Genomic DNA, 27,708 nt, shown 5'->3' with positions numbered 1-27,708 from the left:
TTAATAGATTCCTAGTTTATTATAAAAGGATGTAACTCAGGAGCAACCAGACTGAGGAGATGCATAGAGCAAGGCATGGGGAAGGGGCTCAGAGCTTCCATGCCCTCTCCGGGTGCTCCACTCTCCCCAGTGTTCACCATCCTGAAGCTCTCTGAACACCATCCTTTTGGGTTTTTATGGAGGCTTTATGACATGGTTATGGTTAAATCATTGGCCTTTGGCACTTGCTTCAATGTCCAGCCCCTCTCCCCTCCCCAGAGGTCAGAGGGGCAAGACTGAAAGTTCCTCTAATCTCAGGGTTGGTTCTCTTGACCACCAGCCCCCATCTTTAGGGGGAGATCCAAAAGTCATCTTGCTAACATAACAAAAAAACACCTTTATTGCTCTCATTATTTAGGAAATTCCAAGGGATTTGGGAGCTCTGTGCCAGAAACAGGAATGGAGATCAAATATAAATTTCTTATAAATTACAATATCACAGTGCATAACTATAAAATCTTAAACATGACTGGGTCATATAGGGTGCATTCTGCTGTAAGAAGCAGAGTGCTATACCCAATGTGACTTATCAACAGTGAGGTCACTGATTATCTCACATCGTAAGAAGTCTGGAGGTCTGGGAGTTTTGATGGAATGGTGTGGTCCCGCATCCTGACATCTTGTCTCTGCCCTCCTCAGCATGTTGGCTTTTACCTTGTCTTCTCATGGTCCCAAGATGCTCCTGTAGCACTGAGCATAACATCCTTGTGTAACCTGCATATAGGCAGGCAGGGCAGTTTTCCCTTATTTTTTATTTTTTTTTAAATCCAGGAGAAGGGCCTTTTCTGGAAAACATCAATTAACTCCCCCTACTCCTTGTCTTACTGTCCAGGACTCAGGACTCAGTCACTTGCCCAGGCCCTGGGTGCTTGGGAGGTTGAAACTGTCCTGCCTTTCCAGCCTCTATCGTTGTGTTCTGAGGGACTCATGCAGCAAGGAAGAAGTGTGGGGAGGGAGGTGTCTGTTGGGTGGGCAACCGTTTGTGAGTTCCACAGTCTTCTATCCATGATTTGACTGATGCAGAAATCCCTTCAGTCAATTCCTGGACAAACAGAGGCTTGAGCATGTCTAGTTCATTGTTGCAGAAGGCATTGAAATTTTATTATTAGAAATTATGCCTGGACAGTCTGCCCCCTCTGAGTCTGCCCATGCATGCTGGTTTTGCTTTCTGGTGCAATATAAAGCCACGTCACCCCTCTTCAATATGGTACCTCTTCAGAATTTAAGGATGGATCTCATATTCTGATTTCTGTTGTCCTAAAGTCCAGAGTATTCTTAACCATGCCTAGTGTGACGTGGTTTCCAGATCCTTTAATATCTTTAGTCTGCTGTAGAGACCACTATTAGCCTGTCTCTAAATGTGCTGTCTGAGCAGATGTAAGCCTTGAACAACTGCTTATCACAGCTTATACTACGTGCTTCAGAAATGATGGTGTATTTCCCCTCCTCTCCTCCTGGTGCTTCTGGTGCCTGGTTTTTAAAATCATCATAGGGACAGTCATTTCCTATAATGTAGATACACGTCTGTTAACATGATCTGGGATCATTGCAGCTCTGATGCATTCACATCACTCTCCTCATACTGAAGGCAGAAGTGGACTAAGTCTCCAAGGTCACTTAAAATCTGTGGTCTTTGGTTGGTGCTCCTCTTCTCTGAGCGATTAAATAGAAATCTGCTGTTAAGATGACAGGAGGAGTGTACTATTGTTTGAGCGATGCTGTGACCCTCTGGTTATTTACCTAGAGTATCACAAAATCCTGTTCAAATTACAATAAAAATTTACCTTTATGGAAAGACAAATATTCATAATTCACTAGAAATCCTTTGAGCAAAGTTTCCCAAAAGAATCAGCAAGAACAACCTCTGTGCTTACCTTAAAGTCTCTAAAAATACCCAGAAGTTGTTTTGAGATGCCTTTTGGGCAGAGTACTGGTTAAGAGGACCTACTCCTCAGTTTGAATCCCAGCTCTGCCATTTGTTAGCTTTGTGGCTTGGAGTAGTTATTTAAAACCTCTGTGAGCTCAATTCCTTCATCATTAGAAGGGATAATAATAGTGTATCCTCAGGGTTGTTGAGTTAATAATGCACATAAAACATTCAAAAAAGGGCCTGGTAAATGGCCAGCCACCGGGGAATGTTTCTCCTGTTCCTCCTCGCTGTGGTTTTGACTGACCTTCTCAACACCTCTCAAGTCTGTCCCCTTTTCTCCTTTTCCATTTTCACTCAGTTCTGGCCCCCGTTACTACCACAGCCTGTTCTCTGATCTTCCCTCTCTTTGTTCTTTCCCCTCAGTGAACACAGAAGGATAAACACAATCTTGTCATTCTCACGCTTTAAAGCCTTGACTGGCTCTGAGTTTCCCTTTGGTTAAGGTTCAGCTCCTTAATCTGCCCTGCAGGGCCTTCCGGTTACCGGGCCATGTGGCTCCCTGCCGCACTGTCAGTTGTTCCTCCTGGCCTGGTACTTGCTATTCCAGCCACACCTAACACCCACAGGGCGCCAGGGGTGGTCCTCCCTTCCTTTGTTCTCTCTCTGCAAGGAAAACTCCTGTTGCTGTTCTCCGGGAAGCCATCTCCCCCAGTTGGATTACGAGGCCTCCTGTGAATTCCTGGGATTGGCACCCAGCAAATTCTTTTGTTACTGCTCTTACTTTCCATTGCCTTCATGAGACTGAAAGCTCCGTGAGAGCTGGGATTGTGTCTGGTTTAACTTCCTATTCAGAGCCCAGTTCAGTGCCTGGCGTATAGGAGACTCAGTAATTACATGCTGAACTAGAGAAGGCATTAATTTAGGAATGTCTGTTCTTGTTCTTTTCTGTTATTAGCTAACCGAATCTGTTTTTCATTATCTGCAAGAGTTTATACAAATATAAGTGGTTTCTTATAATGTTTAAAATTTTTATTTATTTTCTTTATTAACATTACAGTATTGTTCCTCTTTTCACACCTTTAGTTGTAAATGGATGCTCTTAACCTTGTGTGGTTACTGTGTTTCTGGGTTGCCGCTGTTTCTGAGGAGAGCTTAAAAACACACGCTTGATAGGTGTTTTGGTAGCTCTCTTTCTTGAGCCAAGTGAAACAACAGAAGAAAACGAATGACAGTTGGTAACATCTGAATCTTAAATCAGGTTTGATGCTGTAAGTGCTGAGCTGTTGAACTGGATTTTGAAATCAAAGACTGCCATTCAGGCCACAGAGATAAAAGAGTATAAGAAGATGCAAGAAACATCAGAAATGAAAAAGAAGTTGAAGGTAAAACATAAAATAAAAATATCCTATTAAATAAAACGTTTCATCAGGATAGCTTTGTTGTCGGCATAAAGATGTGATAGGATCCAAAATCTTTCTGTAAAATAAATGCAGCCCTAAGGTAGCTTTTAGAACATTGTAATAAATTTTGAATTGATTCAAGCTGGCTGGCATCAGATCCCTGTGTGGGGAAGGAGTTTTTGTCCGTCCTTCCTTAACCATTGAGATGTGCAGGAAGGGACACTTGCTAAAGTGATCCAGTTATTTTTACTATTTTTTTCACTTAATTAGATCTGCCTTAATCTGGTACCTAATAATATATGGGTGTATGCTGAAGATATTTTGCCTTCGAAATACAGCAGATTATTTCAAATCTCAAAATTTCTTCTATATACACTATTTAGAGAAGGGATGTCTTTTAAAAAATGAATACGTTTTAATAAAAATATATGTGATCATAGCGCTGCTACTTTGTACCTTATGTGTGTTACTGTAAATTGAAACAGGAGATTGTAGTGATTTACATTATTGGTGTTCATTAACTCCCTGTACATGCTTTTATGAATTATTGGGGCACCTAGAGCAAGTCTGTATTGCCATCTACATCCGTAATGGAGCTTGTAAAGAGTCTGGAGAAACAAGGTGTGTGTGTAGATGTGGATGATGTGAGTTAGAAAGTGGTAGGTACCGTGGGAATTGAATTGAGGCCAATATTGCAGTTGTTCTGTACACTGGTGAATTCCAGAGGGTGAAGTCACCCTGAAGACGAGGGGACTTGGAGCTGGGTGGAAGGGAACAGCAGGCAGGCAGTGCCCCTGAACAGAGGCTAGGAGCTGGGCAAGGGTTCTATGATCCTTGGAACAAATAATTTGTTTCATTTCATGCTAGGTGTGTGTGTAAATGTAATAGAGAGTTAAGGTTGGAGAGGTGGCTTGGGGTCAGACGGCTGACTGTGAATGTTTGGTTGAGAAGCTGAGGCTAATCTCTGCCTTACCATTCCACTGTAACTATTCCTATTTAGGGGTCACCACTGACCACTGCTTTCAAAATCCAAAGGTGGATTTCCACTCTTGTCAGACCTCCTTTCTCTGCAGTGTTTGCCATTATTTACCTTCCCTTCTTAAATTCTCACAGCCCTTGGCTTCAGTGACCAGTGATCATTTAAAAATATAAATTTGAACCAAAGAACTTATTTACAAAACAGAAACAGATTTACAGACATAGAAAACAAATTTATGGTTGCCAAAGGGAAAGGTGGGGGATTAGCAGATACAAACTACTATATATAAAATGGATTAAAAAAAACAGAACAAGGTCCTGCTGTATGGCACAGGGAACTATATTCAATATCTTGTAATAACCTATAACCAAAAATATGAAAAAGAATATATATGTATGACTGAATCACTATGCTGTTTTCCAGAAACTAACACAACATTATAAATCAACTATACTTCAGTTAAAAAATGTATATGTATATAGATCTGATTATTCAGCTCAAGTGCTTGCAGTTAATTAATGACTGCCCCTTGCTATGGGGATAAAATGTGAAGACCATGTGCCCCGGCATACAAGGCCTTCCAGACAGCTGTCTTTGCTACCTCTAAGCAAAGCCTCATCACCCCTCATTCGTTCTTTAGGGCTTCAGCCCTCCTGACTCCTGCACTTTTCTTAGTTCCCTACTGTCACCACGTGGTGCTGTCCTGGCTCCAAATGGCCCTTTGTTAAGCCTTTGTGCTGTGTGGCTGAAATGCCCTCTCCTTCCGAAAGCCTCTTTTCGCCTCATTAGGAAGATTCCATACTGCTTTGACCATACCTCTGTGAAAGCCCTCACTGCATTTACGTCATTATTTGTTTATATGCCTGCTGCGAGTGCTTAGAAAGTGAGGATAATTTTCCATGGAAATTTTCAGCACTCAGTAGAGTTTTTGGCTTATAGAGGGTGACTATGGGCAGGGGGAATGTGGAAGCACCATTATCAGAGCCCTCTGCACAGGGGTCAGGAGAGCAGAAATGAGGGCTGTGTTCCATCATTTCATATGCTTCTGATAGACCAGTAGATCATATTAACGATGATTCAGCAACCCAGTTCTCAAAGGCAGTTAAGTGGCAGAGAATTTGGAAGTTACAGTGATCTTTATGGGACAAGCACCACAAAATATTGATGAGTTAAATTCCATCCTGTGATCCAGAAACAATTTTACTTCCAGAAATTATTCCTATAATATTTGAGGGGATAAAAAATAACAATTGTGTATGTTTATATAAGGTGTGATTGGCAGTTCCTATGTTTTCCCTTTATTTATATATTTGTTTATTTTGTTGTTTTAGACAAGTCGTAGTAGATGCCAAAGGGTTGGGGAAAATGTAGAATAAAGAAAATTTAACTATGGCTTTAATCACTAATTTTTCTTATAAATTTGGGGAATATCAACTTCATTTGTTTTAGTGCTGGGAATAACTTGTTCCAGCTGACGCAGTGGTGGAGAATCCCTAGTCCAGTCTACCACCACCGTGAAATGTAGCGAAAAATCAGTTTGTATAAAGCAGGTAATAATTTTTCTCCAGTTTGATGGTGACTTTTTGTTTGGTAGTTAGCTTAACAAAAATGTGATGTTTCTTAGAATTTCTTGTACTTTCTTAATCTTTGACTGTAAAAATGGTTGTCCCACTCAGTCACATTGAAGTTTGTGTGGATCAAATTAGGAGAGCTAAATTTAAGTACTTACGTGCATAGGTGTTGGAAGTGGGATTCCTCTCCAGGTTGTCTGATTGAAATGATATGGGTTGCCTGGAAGTTTTGATTCTGCTATTTTGGATACTAGTTAATTAATAGATAATTATCAATTGGAGAAAATATCAAACACTGACTGTGTACATGAATGTGTGTATGTATGTGTGTGTGTCCATGAGTTTGCTCAGCCCTTTCCTACTAATTCTGGAAGATTTGTCTTCCCCTGTCTCTGAAATATAGGGACATTGATAATATCGAACCATAGAGACATAAATATTGCAGTTAAGAGCCAGTCTTCAAACATACAGAACAAAATACCTTCATTTGTGTCCTAAAACATATTGTCAGTGTTTAAAAGTTTGCATTAGGCCCTACACCTAATATAATACCAACAAATAATATTGAGGCTCAATTTATTTCTGTTTTTCTTAATTTATTTTTGTTCAGGGATCTCTGTTGTCATAGCACATTCAATTCAATTGACTCAAAGTGTTATTTTTATCATGTGGAGTATACTGAGGCCATGTATGTGAATGGATACCCTGGATCTAAAACAGTAGCTTTAATTATTTCTTACTGATAGAGACTCATAAATGGAGCATACAATTTTTTTTCTTCTGAAAGAAACAAAAGTTTTATGTTGTTTGAATTTGCCTTCAAATTTAATCGTCTTTGCCCTTCTGGAGGGCAGCCTGAAATGGCATAGCTTTATCTTATAGTATTTTCTTAGGCAAACTTTGACTGTAATACCTAATGAATATGGGAGGGACATTAAATATAAAAACTTCAAGAAGCATCACAATTATATTGAGAAGAAAATTTGCAGTTTTCTTATATTGTAACTTTATTTTCAGGGATTAGAAAAAGAACAGACAGAAAGAAACCCCAGACTAGAGGAATTAAACCAAACTGGACAAATCCTTTTGGAGCAAATGGGAAAAGGTGAGAACCTTGATTTTTTTTTTTTTAATATTTTCTTAGATGGTACTGAATACTATTTATTTTAACATTCTAACCCTCTTTTTGCTAGAAAAGTGGTTTTCAAAAAAATTTTTTAGGCAGCAGAATCCTTTTTGAAATGAAAATTTATGCTAAAGTTGATTATATAGAACAGATAAAAGCAAAGTTGTTCTGCTTTTATACGGGTAAGGGGACCTAAATACAACGCTGATGCCTCAGCAGAAGAGTTAAAATCCACTGGTGTAGAAGATTTAAAAATTTCATCTTCAGGGTCATATATTGGGGTTTTTTTTTTTTTTGCCGTGGACCTAGTGGCTCAGAGGAATGTAAAGATTAATATTTTTGCCACGCAGTTTTGCATATGATTCTTTCTTTGGCCTCGCTGCTTTGAAAGACTTTTCTTACAAGTTTATAAGCCCTGTTCTTTATCCCAGCGATGGTAAGTGCTTTGGAGGTCTGTAGCAACTCTCCTTGACAAAAGCCGCAGACACCTAAGGCAGAATTAGGAATACCAGTTTGACCAGAATCTTCAAAAATATAGTTTTTAGCCTTTTTATTTTTTGACTTTTTGTTATAGAAAAAGTAAATATATACAAAGCAAGTAGAAGAGTACAATGAACCTCCTTGCACCAATTACCCAGCTTCAGTAATGAATGATATTCTGCCATTCTTTAATTGTCTATACCTCCACTCACTCCTCCCCTGCTTGGTTATTATTATTTTCACCTTTTTAAAAGTAAAATTGACTTACATTGAAATACATGAAACTGTGCTATTTTGACAAACCTACGACCACATATTGGTATATAGAATATTTCCACCTCTCCAGAAAGTTTCCTGGTGTTCCTAATGGATCAATCACCCTCTTCCACCTCCAGAAAAACCACATTTTAAAAAACTTAGATTATTTTTCCCTCTGCATTTTGAAAAATAGTCCAGCTTATTTTGTATGTATACAAGTCACCTACACATATATGCAAAAATAAGTGTGTATCCACTATGTGTACATTGTGTCCACTACATGTACATCTAATTTATTTAGAAATTGTGTGAAGGTACAACTGTCCTGGATTATTAGTACAGCCTTTTTCTTTCTTTCTTTCTTCCTTTCTTTCTTCCTTTCTTTCTTTCTTTCTTTCTTTCTTTCTTTCTTTCTTTCTTTCTTTCTTTCTTCCTTCCTTCCTTCCTTCCTTCCTTCCTTCCTTCCTTCCTTCCTTTCTGCCTTTCTTTCTCTCTCTCTTTCTCTCTCTCTGTCTGTCTTTCTTTCTCTTTCTTCCTCTCTTTCTTTTTCTCTGATAAATAGAATAGTGAGATCTACTGGAGATTATCATACTAAGTGAAGTAAGTCAGACAGAGAAAGACAAATATAATAATACTAATAGATGGAATCTAAAAAAAAGAGAAACGAATGGATTTATTTATAAAACAGAAAGAGACTCATAGACATCGAAAACAAACTTATGGTTACCAAAGGGGAAAGAGCGTGGGGAAGGGATAAATTAGGAGTTTGGAATTAGCAGATACAAACTACTATCTATAAAACAGATAAACATCAAGGACCTACTGTAGAGCACAGGGAACTATATTCAATAGATTGTAATAACCTATAATGAAAAAGAATATGAAAAAGTGTACATATATATATATATATGACTGAATCACTTAGCTGCACACCAGAAACCGACACAACATTGTAAATCAACTATACTTCAATAAACAAATATTATCAGTGAATAAAAAAATTACTGAAGAAGTTTCTTCAGCTTCCTTAGTACCTAAAGTAAGTGCCTCTTACCTGCTTTCTAGATTAGTGGTGATAATTTTTCCACCTCAAAATTTTAATTTACCAGCTTAATTTTTTTCTTATCATAAATTTCCCTGGCATGTAAAAGAAGTGGCCGATATTATTCCTCTGCCCACTTAAAGTAGGACTGACCTGGCAGAAGCACAGCCCAGATCTCCATTGCTCAGATAGTTTTCCAGAAACATGGTAGTTTAGTTTATGACCTCCATAAACAGGGATCTTTGACCTTGGACTGTCGTGTGAATGTTTTGGCTAGGTGTGCTATTCAATTACCTGTGTGATGGTGGACAGTTTACTTTAGCAATTGGCATGGGTGATATATTCAAATTATGTCATGTCATGTTTGCATTTCTCATTTTCAGTGGATACCACGTGTTATGGAAATTTTCAGAATTGAATTTTCTGTGGATCCTAAGTGACAATGCTTTCCCCTCAGAGCTCTCATTACCCTGGATTTTGATTGCATATGTTTATAAAGTTTTATTGCCCTCCTGCTCAAATAATAAAGATGTTAAGCTCATCTTTTCAACATGCACGTTCTCCTCAGAAGATAAAGATTCCTTTGCAGATTTCCCATATTTTTTCGTGGTAATTTTCACTGACTTGATGGTATTTTATACTAAGAGAAGGACTATGATAAGCCCCATTACTGTATGTAACTATTATTTCTATGAACATTATCTACCTCTCAGAAATATGAGGCAGACTAAATTATGAGATGTCAGTAATAAACAAAATGGCTTTTTTCTCCAGTGAGTTTCTAAAGTAGATAATCTTAGCACTGTGTTGGTATTTTGGCATTTTCTGGTCAATGTGTAGCATCCCCAGTAAGCTTGCTGATGCTTCTCTCACCTGGCTGCTGGCTGAGTATTCCTGCACTCACCAGGTTGCTCCCAGCACTAGGAGTTCTAGCATTCCTTTTGCAATTCCTGTGACACTGTGGTTTGGTCACTGAAGACTCAAGCTGCCTCCTTCTTTATCTAGCCAGCTGTCTTTTTCCTGATGACAGAGGGTCTGTCTTCTGATGTCAGAGGCCCAGACATGTCCAGACAGTTCATTTTATTTCTCTGGCTCAGACTAGAAATTAGTAGAGCAGTAAGTAGGATGCCAGGGATGGAAACACACGTGCTGTAGAAAAGGCCGTGGCTGACACTCCACCCATGTGCTTTTTGTGATAGCCCTCCTCCTCCTCAGCTATTTTTAGCTCCCCTTCTCCCATTTTTGTCCAGGGATTAAACATAGTTATTTTTAAGTGCATCATTATAACTTTTGTTGTTGTGTTAAAAGGGACGTATGGGAGTGATCACCATATATGACATTGCCTCATTAGTTTGAATGTGTTAGAATGTTTATAACAAACCAGAAACAAGTATTGTAATAATGCATGATGTGTCTGCTTACTTTTGATGTCTGCATAGAAGGTCTTCCCACTGAAGAAATAAAAAATATTCTGGAGAAGTTATTAACAGAATGGAGGAATGTATCGCAGCATTTGGAAGATCTGGCGAGAAGGATTCAGCTACAGGAAGATCTAAATATTTATTTTAAGCAGCTTGATGAACTTGAAAAGACCGTGAAGGCAAAGGAGGAGTGGGTAAAACACACTCCTTTTTCAGAGTCTCCCCAGCAGTCCTTGCCAAGCTTGAAGGACTCCTGTCAGGTAAAGACACAACCGTCTGGAACGTGAAAGAATTCTGTGTCCAGTCCCGTAGTTAAAGAAGGTGCTCCTTGCGTCGGGAATGCTAGGTTAATTCTGCGCCGATTAACTTTCTGCGAGGATGTTCGTCTTCAGTGAGTGACGTGATCACGTTTTCTTTCCATAGCGGGAACTGACGGACCTCCGCAGCCTCCACCCCAGAATTGAAATGCTGCGTGCGAGCTGCTCGGCCCTGAGGTCCCGGCCTTCTGCCCCGGATTTTGTCCAGCAGGGTTTGGCGAGCTTTGTGGGCCGCTACCAAGCTGTGCAACGGGACTTAGCGGAGCGTCACCAACAGCTAGAGAACGGTAAACCCATTCACTCTCTTGCATTCTTTAGTAGATGATTCCACCATCTCCCGTCTCAGTTTGCGTTAGCTTGAAAATGACCCCCAGTATTTAGACCTTTAGGACACTTGCTTATTTTTGTACCAGCTTCATTATTTTCCTCTGTGCCTGCTACCGTTCCAGCTCTTAAAGTGCATTCAGATTGTTTCCTGGCTTCACACTTGTTTGTAAAAATCCAGACAGCTTTCATGTGTTAATTGGATATGATGGTGTTTAAGGAGATTTTTTTAAAGGGTGTTGTTTCTCCAGGAGGCCAGCTGATATCATGACCCGCAGGGCAAAAAAGAATGATCGCTTACTTCTGTTTGCTCAAAATGTTGAACGTTTTAGCAGTACAGTCCCTTCTTTTAAAAGAAATCATGTTCCTCTTTTAAAGTCTGAAAAACTTTTTAAAAGAGATTTTACTGTTGGAGTAATCCTGATCTGGGAAAGTTAACTGTTAAAGGTTTTGAAAGCTCACCCTTTATATATTATATTTCTTCTCCCTGGCTTTTGTTTAAGTCAGGACTTGTACTGTGTAATGTCACGGGGAGTACATGCGAAAAGCTATTCACGTAACCATACCCTTCCTTGCAGCAGCGGTAGATTGTGTAGCAATCTGTATGTGTGCATGGTAAGCAAATGTGACTTGTTTCCTTTCTTCTGGACACCCTGCTCTTTGTTTATTGAATTCAGTTAACCTAGACTGGGAAGTGTTTGAGAGTACCTCTTTTTCCGTTCACTGTTACAAAATATGGTTTCATTTTTGACAAGGCAGTTTAAATGTTTCGTTTCTTAACTTTAAAAAAAAATTGTAATTTTTCGTTTCTGTTTTTAATTGTGGTTAAAACATACATAACATAAAAGTTACCATTTTAAAGTGTAGAGTTCATTAGTGTTAAATGCATTCACATTGTTGTGCAACCCACCCCCTAGAACGTTTTCATCCTGTGAGACTGAAACTCTGTAGCTCTTAAACAACAGGTCTCCATTTCCTCCTCCCCCCAGCCACCCGCAACCACCATTCTACTTTCTGTTTCTAATGGGTTTGACTAGTCTAGACATCTCATCTGAGTGGAGTCATACAGTATTTTGTGTGTGTGTGTGTGTGACTGGCTTATTTCACTTATAACATCCTCAAAGTTCATTTATTTGGGTAACGTGTCAGAATTTCCTTCCTTTTTAAAGCTGCATAATATTCCATTGTGTGTATACACCATGTTTGTTTATCTCTTCATGTATCGATGGGCATTTGGGTTGTTTCCACCGTTTGGCTGGTGTGACTGATGCTTCCATTTTGTTAACTTTTGCTGCTAGTTGGTTTCATGTCTTTTGTACTTCAAATGAGCTGACTTCCTTTCCACACAAGTGTTGCTTGTCTGTCAATTTTACGTTAGTGGCTGAAGTAGACATCACTCCAGCTGGCCTGTGCAGGCGTTATTTCTCAGGGTACCTGTGCGGCCAGGCTGTGACATTCTGGGTAATGTCCTCCCCTCTGCAGTTTGTCTGCAGGCTTGAACTTAGAGGAAACTGGTTGAGGGGATCTTTGTTTCCTTTTATTCTTTGTGTAGCTACTGAGGAAAAGGAGATTATATGAGACAAAAGGAACATTGTAGTACCATCTTTAGAGAGACATTTCATCATGATGCCATGAAGAAAAATGATGGTGGGTTACTTAATATTTCAAACATCAGCGTCCGCAGGAATGAAGTCACTGTCTGACTCTCAGAAATGTCAAGGGGATGATTTATTTTATCTCTAGCAGAGACCCTTTTTAATTTTAATTATGGAGTTTAACTTTTTATGTCACTTATTATATACAGAAGGTTAGCAGTATATTTAACAATGTGAGTTTCCTAACACTATTTTCTCAGAGTAAGTATTTTTAAATAAACAGAACTGAAGAGCCGACCTGGACGTGCATATTTGGAAACATTGAAAACACTGAAAGATCTGCTGAATGATTCCGAGAATAAGACCCAGACGTCTTTGAATGTCTTGAATGATCTTGAAAAGGTGGAAAAGGCCCTGCAAGAAAGAAAGGTAATGTATATTTTAGGTTTTAGAAGTCTTGGCTCATTTCTAGTATCTCCTATCATGTATTTTGAAATATTTTTCAGCTATTAAAAATTTCTTGTGTTTCTTATAATTTGAAATAATTATAGTTAACTATAGTTAGTTACTATAGTGTAGGACCTCAGCTAAAAAAGGTAATTATTAAATATTTTTAATAGAATAAAACCCTATTTCTCTTTCTACTGTGACTAGTTTAAAATTCTCAATCTAATAAAATATCTTGTTCTTTTTCGATGTTGAATGAGAATGCTTCCTTGATCATGTAAAGTATGTGGCTTCTGGAGTATTTCATCAGCTTAGAGCAACAGATCCACCATTGAGCTCCGCACACTGGGTCCTCCTTGAGTGTGTTGTCCTGCTGGTTTCTAGTGTAGAGAATATATTGTGTCTAAACCACACACAACTCACGTTGGGAAAGCTGTGACTTTTTTGATTATGCTTATTCTTTGTTCATGAGTGTTTCACAATTCCTTTCTGATCAAATTCTCCTTAAAAAGTGATTTTTCACTGTTTATAGCCAATATTATTACATCTGAACAAATTATTGTGCACATTTTTAATCTTGAAAAATATGTTCTAGGCCCTAGATGAAATCCTTGAGAACCAGAAACCTACATTATGTAAACTTGCAGAAGAAACAAAGGCTTTGGAGAAGAACGTTTCTCCAGGTGAAGAAAAAACATGTAAGCAAGAATTTGAGGATATTCAAGGAAAGTGGAACAAACTAAAAGTCAAGATTTCTAAAGATCTACATTTGCTTGAAGAAATTACTCCCAAACTCAGAATTTTTGAGGTAAATTCAAAGGCCATTAGGAGTTTAAGTTTATTACAGAGTGAAAAAGTAATTATCAGTAGATAACTATTGAGTATTTTGAATTCTTTCTGGTCCCGCATTTATTATGTACTTAAGTTGAGATTTATAACTTGCTAACCAAAGACATACTTTTAATGTGCTGGAGAACACATTTATTTCCTTTTGCCTTGCAGAAAAAGCTTCTTGGTAGAGGTAAATTAGACCTTGAAGATAAGACAAAATTGCTTTAAAATGGTCAAAATAAGGTTTCAGGGCTGAGGGGCCAGTGATTAGATTGCACTCGGTTACAGTGGTAGAAGTTGCCTGGCTGGAAGCAGATAGCTGAGTCCGTGAAGTGGTGTTTTTAAGGTTTTAGGCATTTGAAGTTGAAAATCTGATGTCGGCTATCAACAAACAGTGTGAGACTGGGGATTCAGGTAATTCGAGGGACAGGAGCATTCAGAAGCGGAATCTTCTGCTCCATTTGAACATGTCAGCAGATGAAGAGTTCCAGGGGAAGGATCAAGGTGAGGACGTGAGGAGAAAGTGGTACAAGCCCATGTCAGAAAGGACGGTCAGGACTTCAGCCTTTCACCTGTGGGGAAGGTGGAGGTGTTGGGTAGCGAAGTCTCCAGATCACCTGGTTTTCTAATAGCAAAGGTCTGGATGAAGAACTAACCAATCATACTCTTTACCCTAACCTTCCAGTGCCTCCTTCCCTTGGTCCTACTGTGTTTCTTTCTCCCCCCACTGTTGTAGCCCAAGGTATACTTCTTGTACAGTGTCTGGCCCAGAAAAGGCACTCAGTAAATATTTTTCAGTGAATGAAATGAGATTAGTAATAGGAGATTTAGATTTGGGTATATATATATATATATATATAGATTCAGATTTCAAGAGAATATATATGAGGTTATCGATATGAGAATTTGTGTAAAGATGTTGCTGAAAAAGTGAAAAGATTGAAAATGAAGACCAAATTTATGAATAAGATGTTTGAAAGTCAAAACCAGAGAACGTGCGGTAGAAGAGACCATACAGATCAGCGTGAGGGGATCCAGAAGAATGATCAGGAGTGCTGACCCCTGAACTCGGAGGGAAGCTCTTTGATCCAGGAGCCAGCAGACAGTTCCAGTGAATGATCAGGAGAATAAAGATGGCAAGGGTGTGTGTGTGTGTGTGTGTGTGTGTGTGTGTGTGTGGTGTTAGTGGAAGGAAGTAGTTTTCTCTACGAGTAAGCTGCAGCTCTACTCTGAGATCTCGTTAGAACACAGAGTTAATTTTGAAGAGGAGTGTGTTTTGTGTAGCTCAGTATTTTTGGCCCATTTAACTTTGTGAGTGGACCTACTTTCGCTTGTCTGCCTTCAGTTGTAATTCTATCCAACTTCAGAAATCAGAATTCATGATTTAAAATTTTTGGTTATGATCCAACCATTGGATTATCAGTGGTTCTCAACTAGGGGGGATTTTTGCCCCCCAGAAGGACATTTATTAATGTTTGGAGACATTTTTGGTTGTCTCAAATGTAGGGTAAGGGAGGGTGCGGTAGGCACATTGGTGGGTAGAGGCCAAGGTTACAGGTGATGCACAGGACAGCCCCACAACAAAAGAATTTTCGGGCCCAAATGTCAGTAGTGCCATCTTGAGCAATGTTGGATTAAATATCTCCCATCTTTTCTAAAGATCATTGCTTTGTTTTCATATTTAAATCTGAGATGTATTTAGGGAAATTTGTAGGTGAAGAGTAACCCAGGTTAATCTTCTTTGACTCTTAAAAGTGTATTTATTTTAGAGTTAGCTAAATGCATACCAATATTTTAATATGGAATTTAAAAAGAATAAATATTCCTCCAAAACACAAAAGAGAGTCCTGTGGTTGTAGTAATCCAGCTTTAGGCTTTAGTGGATTGTTACAAATGTAGCAAATCCAGGCACTTGAAGCCTATGCCCAATTTATTTCCATTAAAAACATCCCACTTCAAGCATATGTATTTGGATATTTAGGTTTTTTTTGGTTGTTTTTATTACAGTAACAGATTGTAATGTAAATTATAAATTTTTAATTTGCTTTTTGTGTCCTAACTACAAGACTGTTGACAATGTCTACAATCCCTAATTGTGCAACTTCTTTGTTGGAATAATATTTATTTTTTTAATTCTAAAGAACATTTTTACTCCTTTATTTGCCTTGAAGGAATTGCTTGCTCACAATTCAGTTAGGAAAACTTTTGCTTTTCCCCTCTAAAGATAGTTGCAATAAATACTAATTTGCAGTTTAACATTATTTTCCCTTTTTTGATGACCTGGTGTTTATTTTTTTAGACATTCAAGTTCTGTTTGTCTTTAAGGCACAAAGTACAGTAGGTTTTCGATTCAATACTAAGTTATGATGTTTTTTAGGAACAAAGTGGTTGACTTGTTTATTTTTAATGTGCATTTTAAATTAAATAAGTAATAAATACGGCTCATTAAAGGCACTGAATAATAGAGAAATATTTAGAGTGAGCATTTAGAGTTCTCTTTCTTCCCCAAGACCATTTCCATCCCTTTCTTCCCCAATACAGTGATCCTTGCTGGGGGTTAGCATATTCAAAGTAAGAAAGAAAAGTTCATGCACATTGCTAATTGTAATCATTTTTTCCACACTAGCAGAAACAAATGATACTGGAACTCCACGAGGGGCATTTAAATAGACAACACACAAATGCATGAGCTTGGAGTATGAGTCCCACTATTCAAAATAATAATGCCTTTCACTGACACAGTACACCTAAACTTTGAAAGTATTTTCATAGCTAGACACTTAACTCTTTTTCCCTACCACCCTACAGTACTTGTAAGATGATCTTGTTATTGGTTTATGTGCAAATTTTAGTTTTCTGTTACTTGTTGGCAAGTAGTGTTTTCCTACGTGCCTGTATTTCCTTTGTCGACATGGCTGGTTTCTTTTGTATAGGTAGAGGTTGCACCTGCATTGTTATTCACGGTGTCACGCTCAAATATGTTCTTACATTCTCCTTTTTTATCTGTTCCGTGCCAAATTAATGACCTCAATTTCTGTACTTAAGAATTAAAATGTTAATTGGTGCTTTTAAATACTATCTCACGGGAAGTCCTCCCGCTCCTTCCAGGCAGCAAAACATATAAAAATACATGAAAAAGGTAATATTTTCACTATTGATTTTACTGGCATGATTTTCTTATGAATAATGGGGATGGAATATTATAAAATTCTAAGAGGCCGCTCATCCCCAGCAATAACATCTTTGGTGTCAGGGGCTGCAAGCGTATTTTGTATTGTTTCCTTTCCTCTAGTCAAGATCTCCTGCAGTGTGGGGCAACCATGGAATCAAGAAACTGTCCCTAAGGCCCACACAAAACTCTTTCATATACATACCACTGCTCCTGCCTCTTTGGACCCCCTCTCCAGCCCCTTTCTTCTGTTTTCAGACTTTCATGTAACCTCTTGCCCTGACAATCTCACTACCCTTTATATCTGACTCCTGCTTGTGATCTCTTCTCTCTTGAATTCATTGTCCACACGGATGCCAGAGTGTTACTTCTGGAAAGGATCTGGTGTCCTTGCTCTGCTAATGCCAAGTGCTTTCACAGACATCTCATATCTCCTGCTCGCTCCTTGCCCAGAGCCCTGTCTGCATCCTCTCCTATGAGCGGTGCCTGGTGGGGAGACAGTGTGGTGGGTCACAAAGGCCACATCAGACAATTACCTTCCTTTGGCAATGTCACTCACTTGCTAGAAACTCAAGTCATTCTCTTCTTGGCTCATCCTTTAAGAATAAGCTGCTTCGGGGAGGGGTAAATTAGGAGTTTGGGATTAGCAGATACAAACTACTATGTATAAAACTGATATACAATAAGGTTCTAATGTACAGCACAGGGAACTACATTCAATGTCTTATCATAACCTATAATGAAAAAGAATGTGAAAAGGAATATATATATATAACTGAATCACTGTGATGTACACCAGAAACTAACACAACATTGTAACTTCAATAAATATAAATAAATAAAACAAAAATAAACTCAGCCAAAAAAAAAAAAAAGAATAAGCTGCTTCTACAAGCAGCCTTCAGTCATCGCCCCCGCAGCTAATTATTCCCTCTTCTGTGATTCTGCTACGCCTTGTTTACACCTTCACAGTAACCCCAGCTCAGGCCAGCTTCTATTACAGCTGAGACCTGTGTGTCTCTCCTCTCACAGGGCACGAGCTCTTTGAGCACAGAAACCTTGTCTGGCACACAGCAAGTAAGCAAATGTGCAAGTCACTACTTGCAGGTGCCTGCAGACATCATACCCACTTGAACCTCTCTAGTGAGGTTGGATCTATAAAACCTAGATGCCTGGTTATCCTAAATGGCAGAACCTCCCTGTAGTCACACCTCTTCCATCAATTGCTGAACAGAGACACACACTAACACAGGTACTGTGTTCTCACCCAGTGTGGGGAAGGGGACTTGCTGGAGCTCTGAGACATACAGAACCAGGTTTTGAAATTACTTTGGAATGCATTTCAGGGTAAAAACCCAATGATAAATATCTTCTAAGAGTAACATGCAGTATAGCTGATTTAACTCTGTCTGAGTAACACAGAACTGATGTAATGATCTTGTGAGGATTTCTTTGGTCTCGTTTTGAATACATTTTACTTTACTAAAGGTAATTTTGGTGCTTTCTAAACCTTAAATTTAATAACTTTACTAGTTTCAGATAAATAAATGTAGTAGCAATATCATTGCTGGTCTTCCTTACTACATGAGGGAACACTTTTTAAAGAGTGTTTTGAGGTTAAGGAATATTATGAAACCAACAAAATAGAAATCTCCTGCTTTAAATGACTGTTTTAATTCTGGTTTCACGATTCTTCTTGCCTATGTCTTGGGTTAGATGTTGGCTGCTTAAAAGCTGTGAACATTCCAACAGATGAGGGAGGAGCGAAATAAAATTCCAAGAATTTAGCTGTAAATAAAGTCTTGGGAGGTAGTTGTGTACCGTGGAATCTTATTGTCTTGATCCAGAGTTACCAGGCTTCAGATTTCCTCCATCCCTGGCTCAGGGGCTGCAGGCTGGGAGATGGGATGTATAGGGCTAAAGGAGTTGTTTTAACGACCTCACATTGTTTTTCTGTGACCCAGCAGCAGGTGTTGCCCATCCAAAGTGCTTACAAATCAGTGCTTTTGAGCAGTGATGGTCAATAGAGCATTTTGACCCCTCCAAACTAGAATATTTGATACTTAGGTTTTCAGAACTCCCATATTAGTCATTTTATATTTCTTTGAGAATTTTTGAGTATAAATAGGAATGAGAAACGGTTATCCTAGATTACTACTTACAGTTTGTTTTTGCATGTGAAATAATAAGACACTTATTTTAGAAATTTACAACTTAAAATTTTTTTTTCATATTGCTTGAAAGAACTGAAGCCCCCCCAAAGAAGATGGAACATTAGAATTACCCAATTTAAACGTCTCTATATGTGTCTAGTATCTGTCTATCCCTATATTCATTCTGCAAGTGGATGAAGATGGTGAAAAATGGCTCATTGTTTTACCTTGGAAATTCATAAGTGCATCAGCTGAGTGATTTTTAAATGGACAGAGAAACACTTTTCGTGTGAGCTCTTTCATTTTCCTTGTAAGCTTTTTGCTGTACGATTGACTTGAAGATGAGCAGACTTTTGGCGTTTTTTAAAAGCACAGGAAACATCTGCTGCACGTGGATGGAGAGTATTTTCCTTCTAGGGAAAGAGGAGATGCTAGAGGGCAGAGCAGGGCTCCCGTCTCCCGCATTTGCCTGCACTGAGCGGTTGCTAGTGTTGATCTTAGTAACCTCTTCACCTTTCCCACACGGTGGAGCCCCTGGGTAGGGAGGCCGTGTGAACTTGCTGGTGTCAGGCATTTCTAAAGTTTGGGCCTTTCCTCGTGTACTTGGCTTCCTTCTGCTGAGCTGGATTCAGCCCGGTCTAATCAGAAGTGCCGGAAGCAGTAGCTCTTTCATACAGTCACTTTTGAACAGTTACATAATGGAACAAGCATTAACGTTGGCAGCAGTTAAGCACGTTAAAACTGATGCTTATGCAAATATGTACTCACCCTGACTACTCATTCCTGTGAAGTGTCTGTTGGGAAGAGACACCAGGACTTGAAGTGATAACGCTTTTATGGAGTTAATCTTGGTAATAAAGTGCTTGATTTTGCAGATCTTCATAATAATAGCTGTCATTTACTGCATACCTGCTCTGTTCCAAGCCCTGTCCAAACTATCTCTGTTTTTCAGAACAATCAGACAAGATAGTTGTTATTCACATTTTATAGATGAGCTACAGAAACTCCAAGAAGAAAAATTTAGAAATGAGTTTCTCAAGGCCTCATGGCTGGTAAGGTGCTGAGCTAGGTATTCAGACCTTAGTCTGTCTTGTCCTGGGGCCAGACTGCCTGTCTTAGAACTCAGCATGCTCAGGACTACCTGCAGGATTTCTAGGAGTGAAAACAGCTTTTCCGGTTTCTCACTGTTTCCTTTGTTATTATCTGGACGATCTCTTGGTCTGCATGGCTCGTCTGTGTCTTTTGCTTTCTTTCCCTTTTTTTTCCCTCACATTTAACTGTAAGACAATGAACAGGTGCGTGTGACTTGCTGTGTGTGTCTGAGAGAGGGAGGGAGGAAGGGGGTTTACGTCTTAAAACTTCCTGTCCTGTGCCAGCGACGGGGATCGTTGAGGCTGCTGGCTTCAGTCAAGGCTGATTGTGGTTGAAACCTCCTTGGAATAAAATGCTTTCATAAATTTCAAAAATCCTTGGCCCAGGAGACTATCAGTTTTCCTTGTTCCAAACAAGGTTTAATGAATTGTTCAGTTACACAGCAGTAACGCTGCCTTGAATGCTTAAAAAGTTCAGCCGGGAGATTAACAGAGCAAGAAGGGGTAACAAGTTAAATGGACAGTTAAAAAAGGCCCTTTGTGACCCTTAGATGTAGCCCTTCTTTCTTTTAGCACATGTACCTTTTTGCACGTCCCACCTGACAACCCTTCCCTGATCTCGTCTTCCTGAGCAGTCTTCCCTGATAAGATCTGAGAATGTGGGGGCAAACCCAGAAGAGATATGTCACCAGTAGGAAATAAGTCAGAGCAGCGTAGGTGTGCGAGAATAGTGACAGACAGGCTAAGGCACGGAGGGAAGGGAAGCCTGAGGAAAAGGCACAGGGTGGCTGAAAGGGCTTTCAGAGCTGCGCTTGGAATAAGGGGAGAAAGGAAGTGCTTGCGCAGAGTGGTACAACATGAATGGAGGAGACAGAAAGGCCTGGCCACAGAAGCACTTTTCGTTTCCCATCTTCATCAGAGAATGACCCTGTAAACTAGAAATTGTAGAACGGTCATTACTGAGAGTGCATTAGAGCCTGAATTATGAGTTAGATGGAAAAACTACGCAATCGTTCAGATGCCTAAATCCACATCCCTAGTATTTCACCCGGGATCTCAAGGTCGCATATGCGGTTTGAAAGGAAATGACCAGAAAAATGGAGATGGATGAATGTTCTAAGTTAGGGGGAACATTATGTTCTAGAAGCTAAAGACTTGAAGTAAGCTTGATGTCAGTTCCTGGCAAAGCTGTAGATAAATGACCAATCAGAGTTCTTTCATGTGCGGAGGAAAGAATGTGGTGGTCACCAGGAGTCAGCATGGGTACCACTAATAGCCTTGCCCAGACTCATTTCCTTTAAGCACTGCTGCTTTTTATTTATTTCTTGGAGGAGGGATACTAGATTATTAGATATACAGGTTTATACTCTCACATTTTATGTGTGCTCATTTGGTTCAAATAAAGCTCACAGACTATCTATCATTTTGGGTAAGTCTTGATTTCAGTAAGGTGTTTGAGAAAATCTCTTATAAGAAAGAAGTGGAAAGCTACTTAGATGATAGTATTATATTGATTCCCATGTTTTGAAAACTGAGCCAAAAGTTTGTTGGTTAATGTATGAGATGGTGTCCTCATGGGGGAATTCTCAGGTAGGCATTGTAATTGGCCTTACTTTTCACCTGGAAAAAACCCCAAACCCAACCAAAATTCACCCCAGTACAAAAAGGATACCTCACTGTCAGATTTGCAAATAAGAAAGTTGGGAGGAATTGATATGAAACTGGAGGGACTAAAAATTCAAATCATTCTGTTGGCTTTTTATTGTTATATTAACTAGGTTTTTTTTTTTAATTGAAGTATAGTCAGTTACAGTGTGTCAATTTCACTAGGATTGTTAACAATGCAAAATTTAATATTTATAAATACCAAGTTCTGAATTTGTTACAGAAGTCAATCAAACAACATGGAATAGGAAAAAATAGTTATGAGAATTTTGGAGCTTTAGCTAACTATAATATTATGAATAATATGTCTATAAACAAATTTAAAAAACACAAAGGAAACAAAAACCAACTCTACAATAAGAAAAATAAAATTGAAAATATTTTAGATGGCATTTTCTGAATGTGATATCCATATGTGAAATACCAGTTAGGTTCCATCTTTGTCACTCATTACAACATTTTAAGGGTAAGAATAATTGATTCTCTGTGGCATATTTTAAGTACATTAACAAGTTGATGTGATTTCCAGAGTATGTTGATTGGAGTGTTGAGTGCAGGATCTGGGTAACGTGTCCTAGAGACATCATGGAAGGAACTCGGAATGTTCAATCACTAAAAGACTAAAGAAGACACAGTGGCTGCCTTCCAATCGGAAGGTTTTTTTTTTTTTTTTAATAGTATAGTTAATTTATCTCCATTCCTAGGGAGGAACGAGAAACAAATAATTGAGGGAGGTACGAGGAAACAAAGGTAGCTCAATATAAAGGAAATTAACAAGTCAGACTGACCAGTGATGGAATGAGGGACCTTGGAAAGAAATGATCATTGCTTTACCTATATCTGGAACTCAAGTTGGACCTACTTGTTCACATTCTTTAAGGTCCGGTTCCAATGTTGCTGCATCTCTCAAGTGTCTTTCTTTCTGCAAAATGTTTCCTTTCTCATTCCCCCAGCACCACATGCAGTAACTGGGTTACAGTGGGTGCTTAGTAAATGTTGGATGAAAGAAAGGAGTTGGGCAGCAGACTGTACTGGGCTCTTAGATAAGGCATCCCACAGCTGAACTAAGAACGGTCTATTGTATTCCCTTCACTCTATTCTTTATTTATTCCTGCTTTGAGTAGGTAACTTGAGAAAATTGTTCTAAATTATTTGAGAACAAAAGATTTTTTTTAGCTGATTATATTAGAAAAGCATTTTTCCCCTTTAATTTGAATTTTTAATCATAGATATTGCTCACATTAAGCAAAATAGCTTGGGTCACTGGAGAGTGTCTTGAAAGCTTTAGTATGATCACAAAGATATCATCTCATGAGGATTTTAGTCAACAATGAAGAAGATAATTATTTTTCAGCATTGGAGGATCTAAAAAAAGAAATAAAATATATGAAAATGATGCTATCAAAGTTTTGAAAAGTTGCCTTTTTTTTCCAGTAGCAATAGATCTTGAGATGCAGTAGGTCGAATGTCACTGAGTAATATCCCCCTTTGTTATTGTGTTCGATTTAGGCTGATTCAAAAGTCATTGAGAAGTGGATGGATGGTGTGAAAGACTTCGTAATGAAAGAGCAGGCTATCCAAGGAGATCCCGAAGGACTACAAAGACAGCTTGACCAGTGCTCTGTGAGTTCTGCTGATCTAGTGAACCTGCTGTAATAAATAACATTTTCTTCTTTATTATTTGCTATTATTAAAATTATAAGAATATGCCATGACAATAAAGCTAGATAAAATGTCTTTCATCATAAACCGTTTTTTTTTTTTAACTTTATAGCCAGTGAAAGAACAACTGTTCATATTTCTATATTGGGCCACAGTCATAGAATTTTGGATGGAGAACACAAGAGGGATTTTAGTTCATTAGGAGCTGCTGTTTTATGTTACAATGGCAATCTTAGTGTCATAATTACCAATTGTATATTGATCTTATTGTGCCACATGGTGAGGCTTTAAGAAAAACATATCTAATGAATGAAGTTTGCCAGTAATACTGACATTTTATATTTGGTGAAATCATTAGGCTTCTCTAAATGAATTAAAAGTACTATTCCCGGCAGAGATTCAAGTATTTTCAATCTCATTTAGCAGATGGCTGTACAAAGCACCCAGGTGAAATGAATTTCTTGACACAATATTTCTTAAGTAGTTAAAGTCCCAAGTCCCAAGCAGTCTGTTCTTAAAATACTTGCAGGGATATGGGCAGAGAAAACTATAATAATGGCATTCACTTATGTAAGAACGCACTCAGCAAGGACTTATTTTGTGTGTTCAGGCATTTGTTAACGAAATGGAAACAACTGAATCATCTCTGAAAGACATGAAAGAAATAGAGGCTAACCTTCGTAGCTGCCCAGTTGCTGGGATCAAAACCTGGATGCAAACGAAACTAGTTGACCACCAAACACAACTGGAGAAATTCAGTAAGGAGGTGAGTTTTTCAATTTTGCTATGTGTGATTTTCAAGAGCTAGACAGTGGCTTCTCTTGATGGACTAAACTGAACTCATAGCCCATCCAGTCTGAAAAACAGCAGTCTAGAGTAACTGTAGCGTGGGTGGCAGGTTGGGGCAAGAAATGGATCATTCTTTTAAATTAAGGGAGGTTAATATTGTCCACTTTGGCTCCTGGTCGGGAATGAGCTTGATGTGTTCAATAAAGAATGAGAAAGTCATTGCAGCTGGAATAGAATGAAGGGAGGAGTCACTGGGTGGGAGAATGGTAAGATCTGAGGTCAGAAAGTAGGTGGAGATGGGTTGTATATGGCCTTTGAAGCACAGATTGTGAGTTTTATTTCAAGTATAATTTCACATAGAAAGCAGAAGGTTTTGAGCAAGAAGTCGACATACAATAGAGTTTTTAAGGTCACCCTGGCTTCCAGGTGGATAATTTGCTCTGGGAAATCGAGAGTGAAAACAGGAGAATACTTAGAAGGTTGTTGCAGTCTTGGAGAGGGAGGCTGGCCCCTTGGACTAGGTTGACTCGGGAGATGGTGGTGGAGGTCATGAGAAATGTTAGGTTTGGAGTATATTCTGAAAGTGGAGCTAGGAGTCTAGTAATAGATTGGATGTGTGGTATGAGAAAAAGTGAATAGTGAAGGACAGCTCAGGATTTTTGCGAAGCTTCCATTTGGTGTGAATTATGGTGCTATTTACTGAAATGGTGAAGGCTCAGGAGATGCTTTTGTGGGAGCTGGTGAAATGATGACTTCCATACTGAAAGAGTTAAATTCAAGATTACTAGACATGGAAATAGGACTCTACAGCACTTACTGCTGGGCAAGGATGCTACAAAGGTGAGGTCAGCCAGAGGAGAGGTACCAGGAGAGTGTGAGGCCCCAGAGGCCAGGTGGAGAAAGCTCTGCACAGTGTCCAGTGCTGAGGATTGCTGAGGCCAATCAGAACTGGAGAGCACGCTTTAGATTTGACCAGATGGAGGCTTATCGTGACCTTGAGAAAAGTGGTCCCAGTCGGGTGGTGGGGAAGAAAAGTCATGTTGGAGAATGTTGAGGAGAGGAAAGGAAGTGAGGTACTGCAGCAAGTGTAGCCAACTTCGAGAACTTTCTCTATTCAATGAGGTAGGTGCTGGAAGGGACATGGGGATCCTAAGAGCTGTTTTTGTAATTTTTAAAAATAAGTGATGTCACAGGATGTCTGCCTGCCGACAAGGACTTCATTTAGGGGGAGAGAGTAACGATGCAGAAGAGATGGAGAGAAGATAATTTCCGAAGCGAAGTCTGTGATTACGTGGGAGGGAATGAGATCCACCCTCTGAGGGGAAGAACTGCTGTCAGGTGGTCCCTCCGTGTAACAGAAGGGAAGGCAGCTACGGGACACGAGGAGTGAGATGTAGTTCTCTTCTGATGCCTTCTGTTTTGTTGGTGGAATAATAGTGAGGTTGCATGTAGCTGAAGTGAGTGAGCAAAGGGTGAAAAATGAGAGAAGAAAATGTGAAATGCAGGAATACTCCACAGACGGTCGTGTAGATAGTGCTTATCCCTTAATACAGTACTTTTTGTTTAATGTATATACAGGAAAATTTTATATTTGCATCCCTGAGTATCTTGTTTTGTCCCCCCCCAATTCCTGATTTTGAACATGTTCAAACTTAAAGAAAAATTGAAGTAATGGTTGAGAGAACAGCCATAAACCATTCCTAAATCTGCTGATTGTTACTGTTTTACCACATTTGCCTTTTTTCCCTCTCCCCAGGTCTCTCCCAACATACACACACGTATACCTTTTTTTTTCCTAAATATGTACTTTTGACAGGAAGTGAAAAATATTATGACAGCGTACTCCTAAATACTTTAGCATGCTTCTTCCATGAATGAGAACAATGTTCTACAAAACTGCAATATCATTGTGACACCTAAAAAAAAAAACTTTGTAATATCATCTTATATTCTAGCCAAATTCAGACTTCTCTAACTGTGCCGTAATTCGATGACATGTGCTTGAAGGAGCTGGGTTTTGGGGGAACTAAGCAGGGAAGATGGTTTGGAAGTGACAATGAGGTGCAAGGAAGAAATAGATAGATGGATAGAGACAGATGCATGTTACATATGGATATTTAGATCTGTGTGTCTATTTATCTGTCTATACACATACATACTTACACATATGAAAACAGAACTAATTGTGAATTACTATTGATTCAAAGTATGGCAATAAATGCATGGGAAATTTTTAAGTGTCTTCAGCAAGGAGGCAACCATGTGTTGTTGCATGAGTAATTATCTAAAGCAGTTCACCGAATAGTGAAAAGGTTGAAGAAATTTTGGACAAACATAATGTTGCCAAAGTTTAATTTTGCTAAGAAAGGATACGCATGTAAAGTCAACAAATAAAAAATTTATCTCATTTATTATATCCATGATATCACGAAAAGGAAAACATTTTAATGCCAAAAAGTAGAAAGTATATAATATCAGGAGAATTAATGTTAGTTTTGAGCTTTTTTTTTTTTTGAAAAGTTTGCTGCATTTTTAATTTTTCTCATTTCTCTATGGATCCAGGAAAATTATATAACTGACTAGTGTTTAGAAACTATTAGTAAGCAGAATTTTGGGGAAGTAGGGCCCTGAAGTCTGTATTTTTTTTAAAGCTCACCAGGTGAAAGTGTTGATCAGCAAGACGGGGGAAGCAGGACTGTGTACACTGCTGGCAGTAGGCTGTCCGAGTACCACGTGGGGCAGTGGAATCCAAGCTCTTGTTCAGCCCCTGTCTGTTTTTATGACTGTGATCCTGTTTAGAGAGAGGAACGGGAAGGCCACCAAGCCTCCCCCCGTATTCCTGTGAGAGCCATCCTAGTCCTGTCCTGCCCTATCGTCACCATCAGTTTCACAGCCAGGCAAGCCCTGGCAAGGCGACCACTTCTGTGCGATGTAATTTGGGTGTGCGGTTGAATAGTGAAGTGCGTGCTGGCTGATCTGTGTGGGACGATACCTTCTCCCACAGTGGAAGGCAGTTTGTGGTTAGAGGGAGGATCTCTCTGAAGAATGTTTTTAGTCTTCCTGAAATATTTAACAAAGTTACTGGACTGGATTCTGAGGGATACTGATTTTCTGATGTAACCTTTTTTTTGTCTGTGTGGAATATACAAGTATAGTAGATTATCAAAACCAAAACTTTATAAAGCAGTGTTTTATGATCATCTTTAACAGCAGTCTCCTCTTCTCTGCTTTTTATAAGTGCAATCTTAATGGGGAAATCCTGTTAAAAAGAGAAAATGGATGTTTTGGTTCCTTCAGTTTTTTTCCCCCATAAATAATGCTACAGTAGATTTTCATGAAATACGTGCTTTTATTGCCGTAGGTTAGAGTCCTTCATTTGAGTATTTATCTGTCAAAAGTTTGCATTTTAAAAAAATAAGTATTTCCAAATTAGATGAATGTCCAAAATGTGAAACGGAATCCTGGTTATAATTATTGTT

General features: G+C 38.9%; 1 protein-coding gene across 12 annotated transcripts in view; it reads left to right on the top strand.

Moving 5' to 3' along the window:
• The window catches only part of UTRN (utrophin), a 457,624-nt gene that overhangs the window by 126,613 nt on the left and 303,303 nt on the right, over positions 1 to 27,708 (top strand). For 11 of the 12 annotated variants that reach the window (XM_064486618.1, XM_064486616.1, XM_010983720.3 and 8 more), the window contains 8 exons: positions 3,168 to 3,291; positions 6,877 to 6,964; positions 10,205 to 10,446; positions 10,610 to 10,790; positions 12,706 to 12,851; positions 13,465 to 13,677; positions 23,288 to 23,401; positions 24,051 to 24,206. In XM_064486618.1, the coding sequence (XP_064342688.1) occupies positions 3,168 to 3,291; positions 6,877 to 6,964; positions 10,205 to 10,446; positions 10,610 to 10,790; positions 12,706 to 12,851; positions 13,465 to 13,677; positions 23,288 to 23,401; positions 24,051 to 24,206 (1,264 nt within the window). The remainder of the gene's footprint in view (positions 1 to 3,167; positions 3,292 to 6,876; positions 6,965 to 10,204; positions 10,447 to 10,609; positions 10,791 to 12,705; positions 12,852 to 13,464; positions 13,678 to 23,287; positions 23,402 to 24,050; positions 24,207 to 27,708) is intronic. The other variant, XM_064486614.1, reaches the window with a different exon arrangement.

The sequence above is a fragment of the Camelus dromedarius genome, chromosome 6 (genome assembly GCF_036321535.1).
Source record: "Camelus dromedarius isolate mCamDro1 chromosome 6, mCamDro1.pat, whole genome shotgun sequence".
Lineage (NCBI taxonomy): Eukaryota > Metazoa > Chordata > Mammalia > Artiodactyla > Camelidae > Camelus > Camelus dromedarius.
This window is presented reverse-complemented; position numbering and strand designations above follow the sequence as displayed.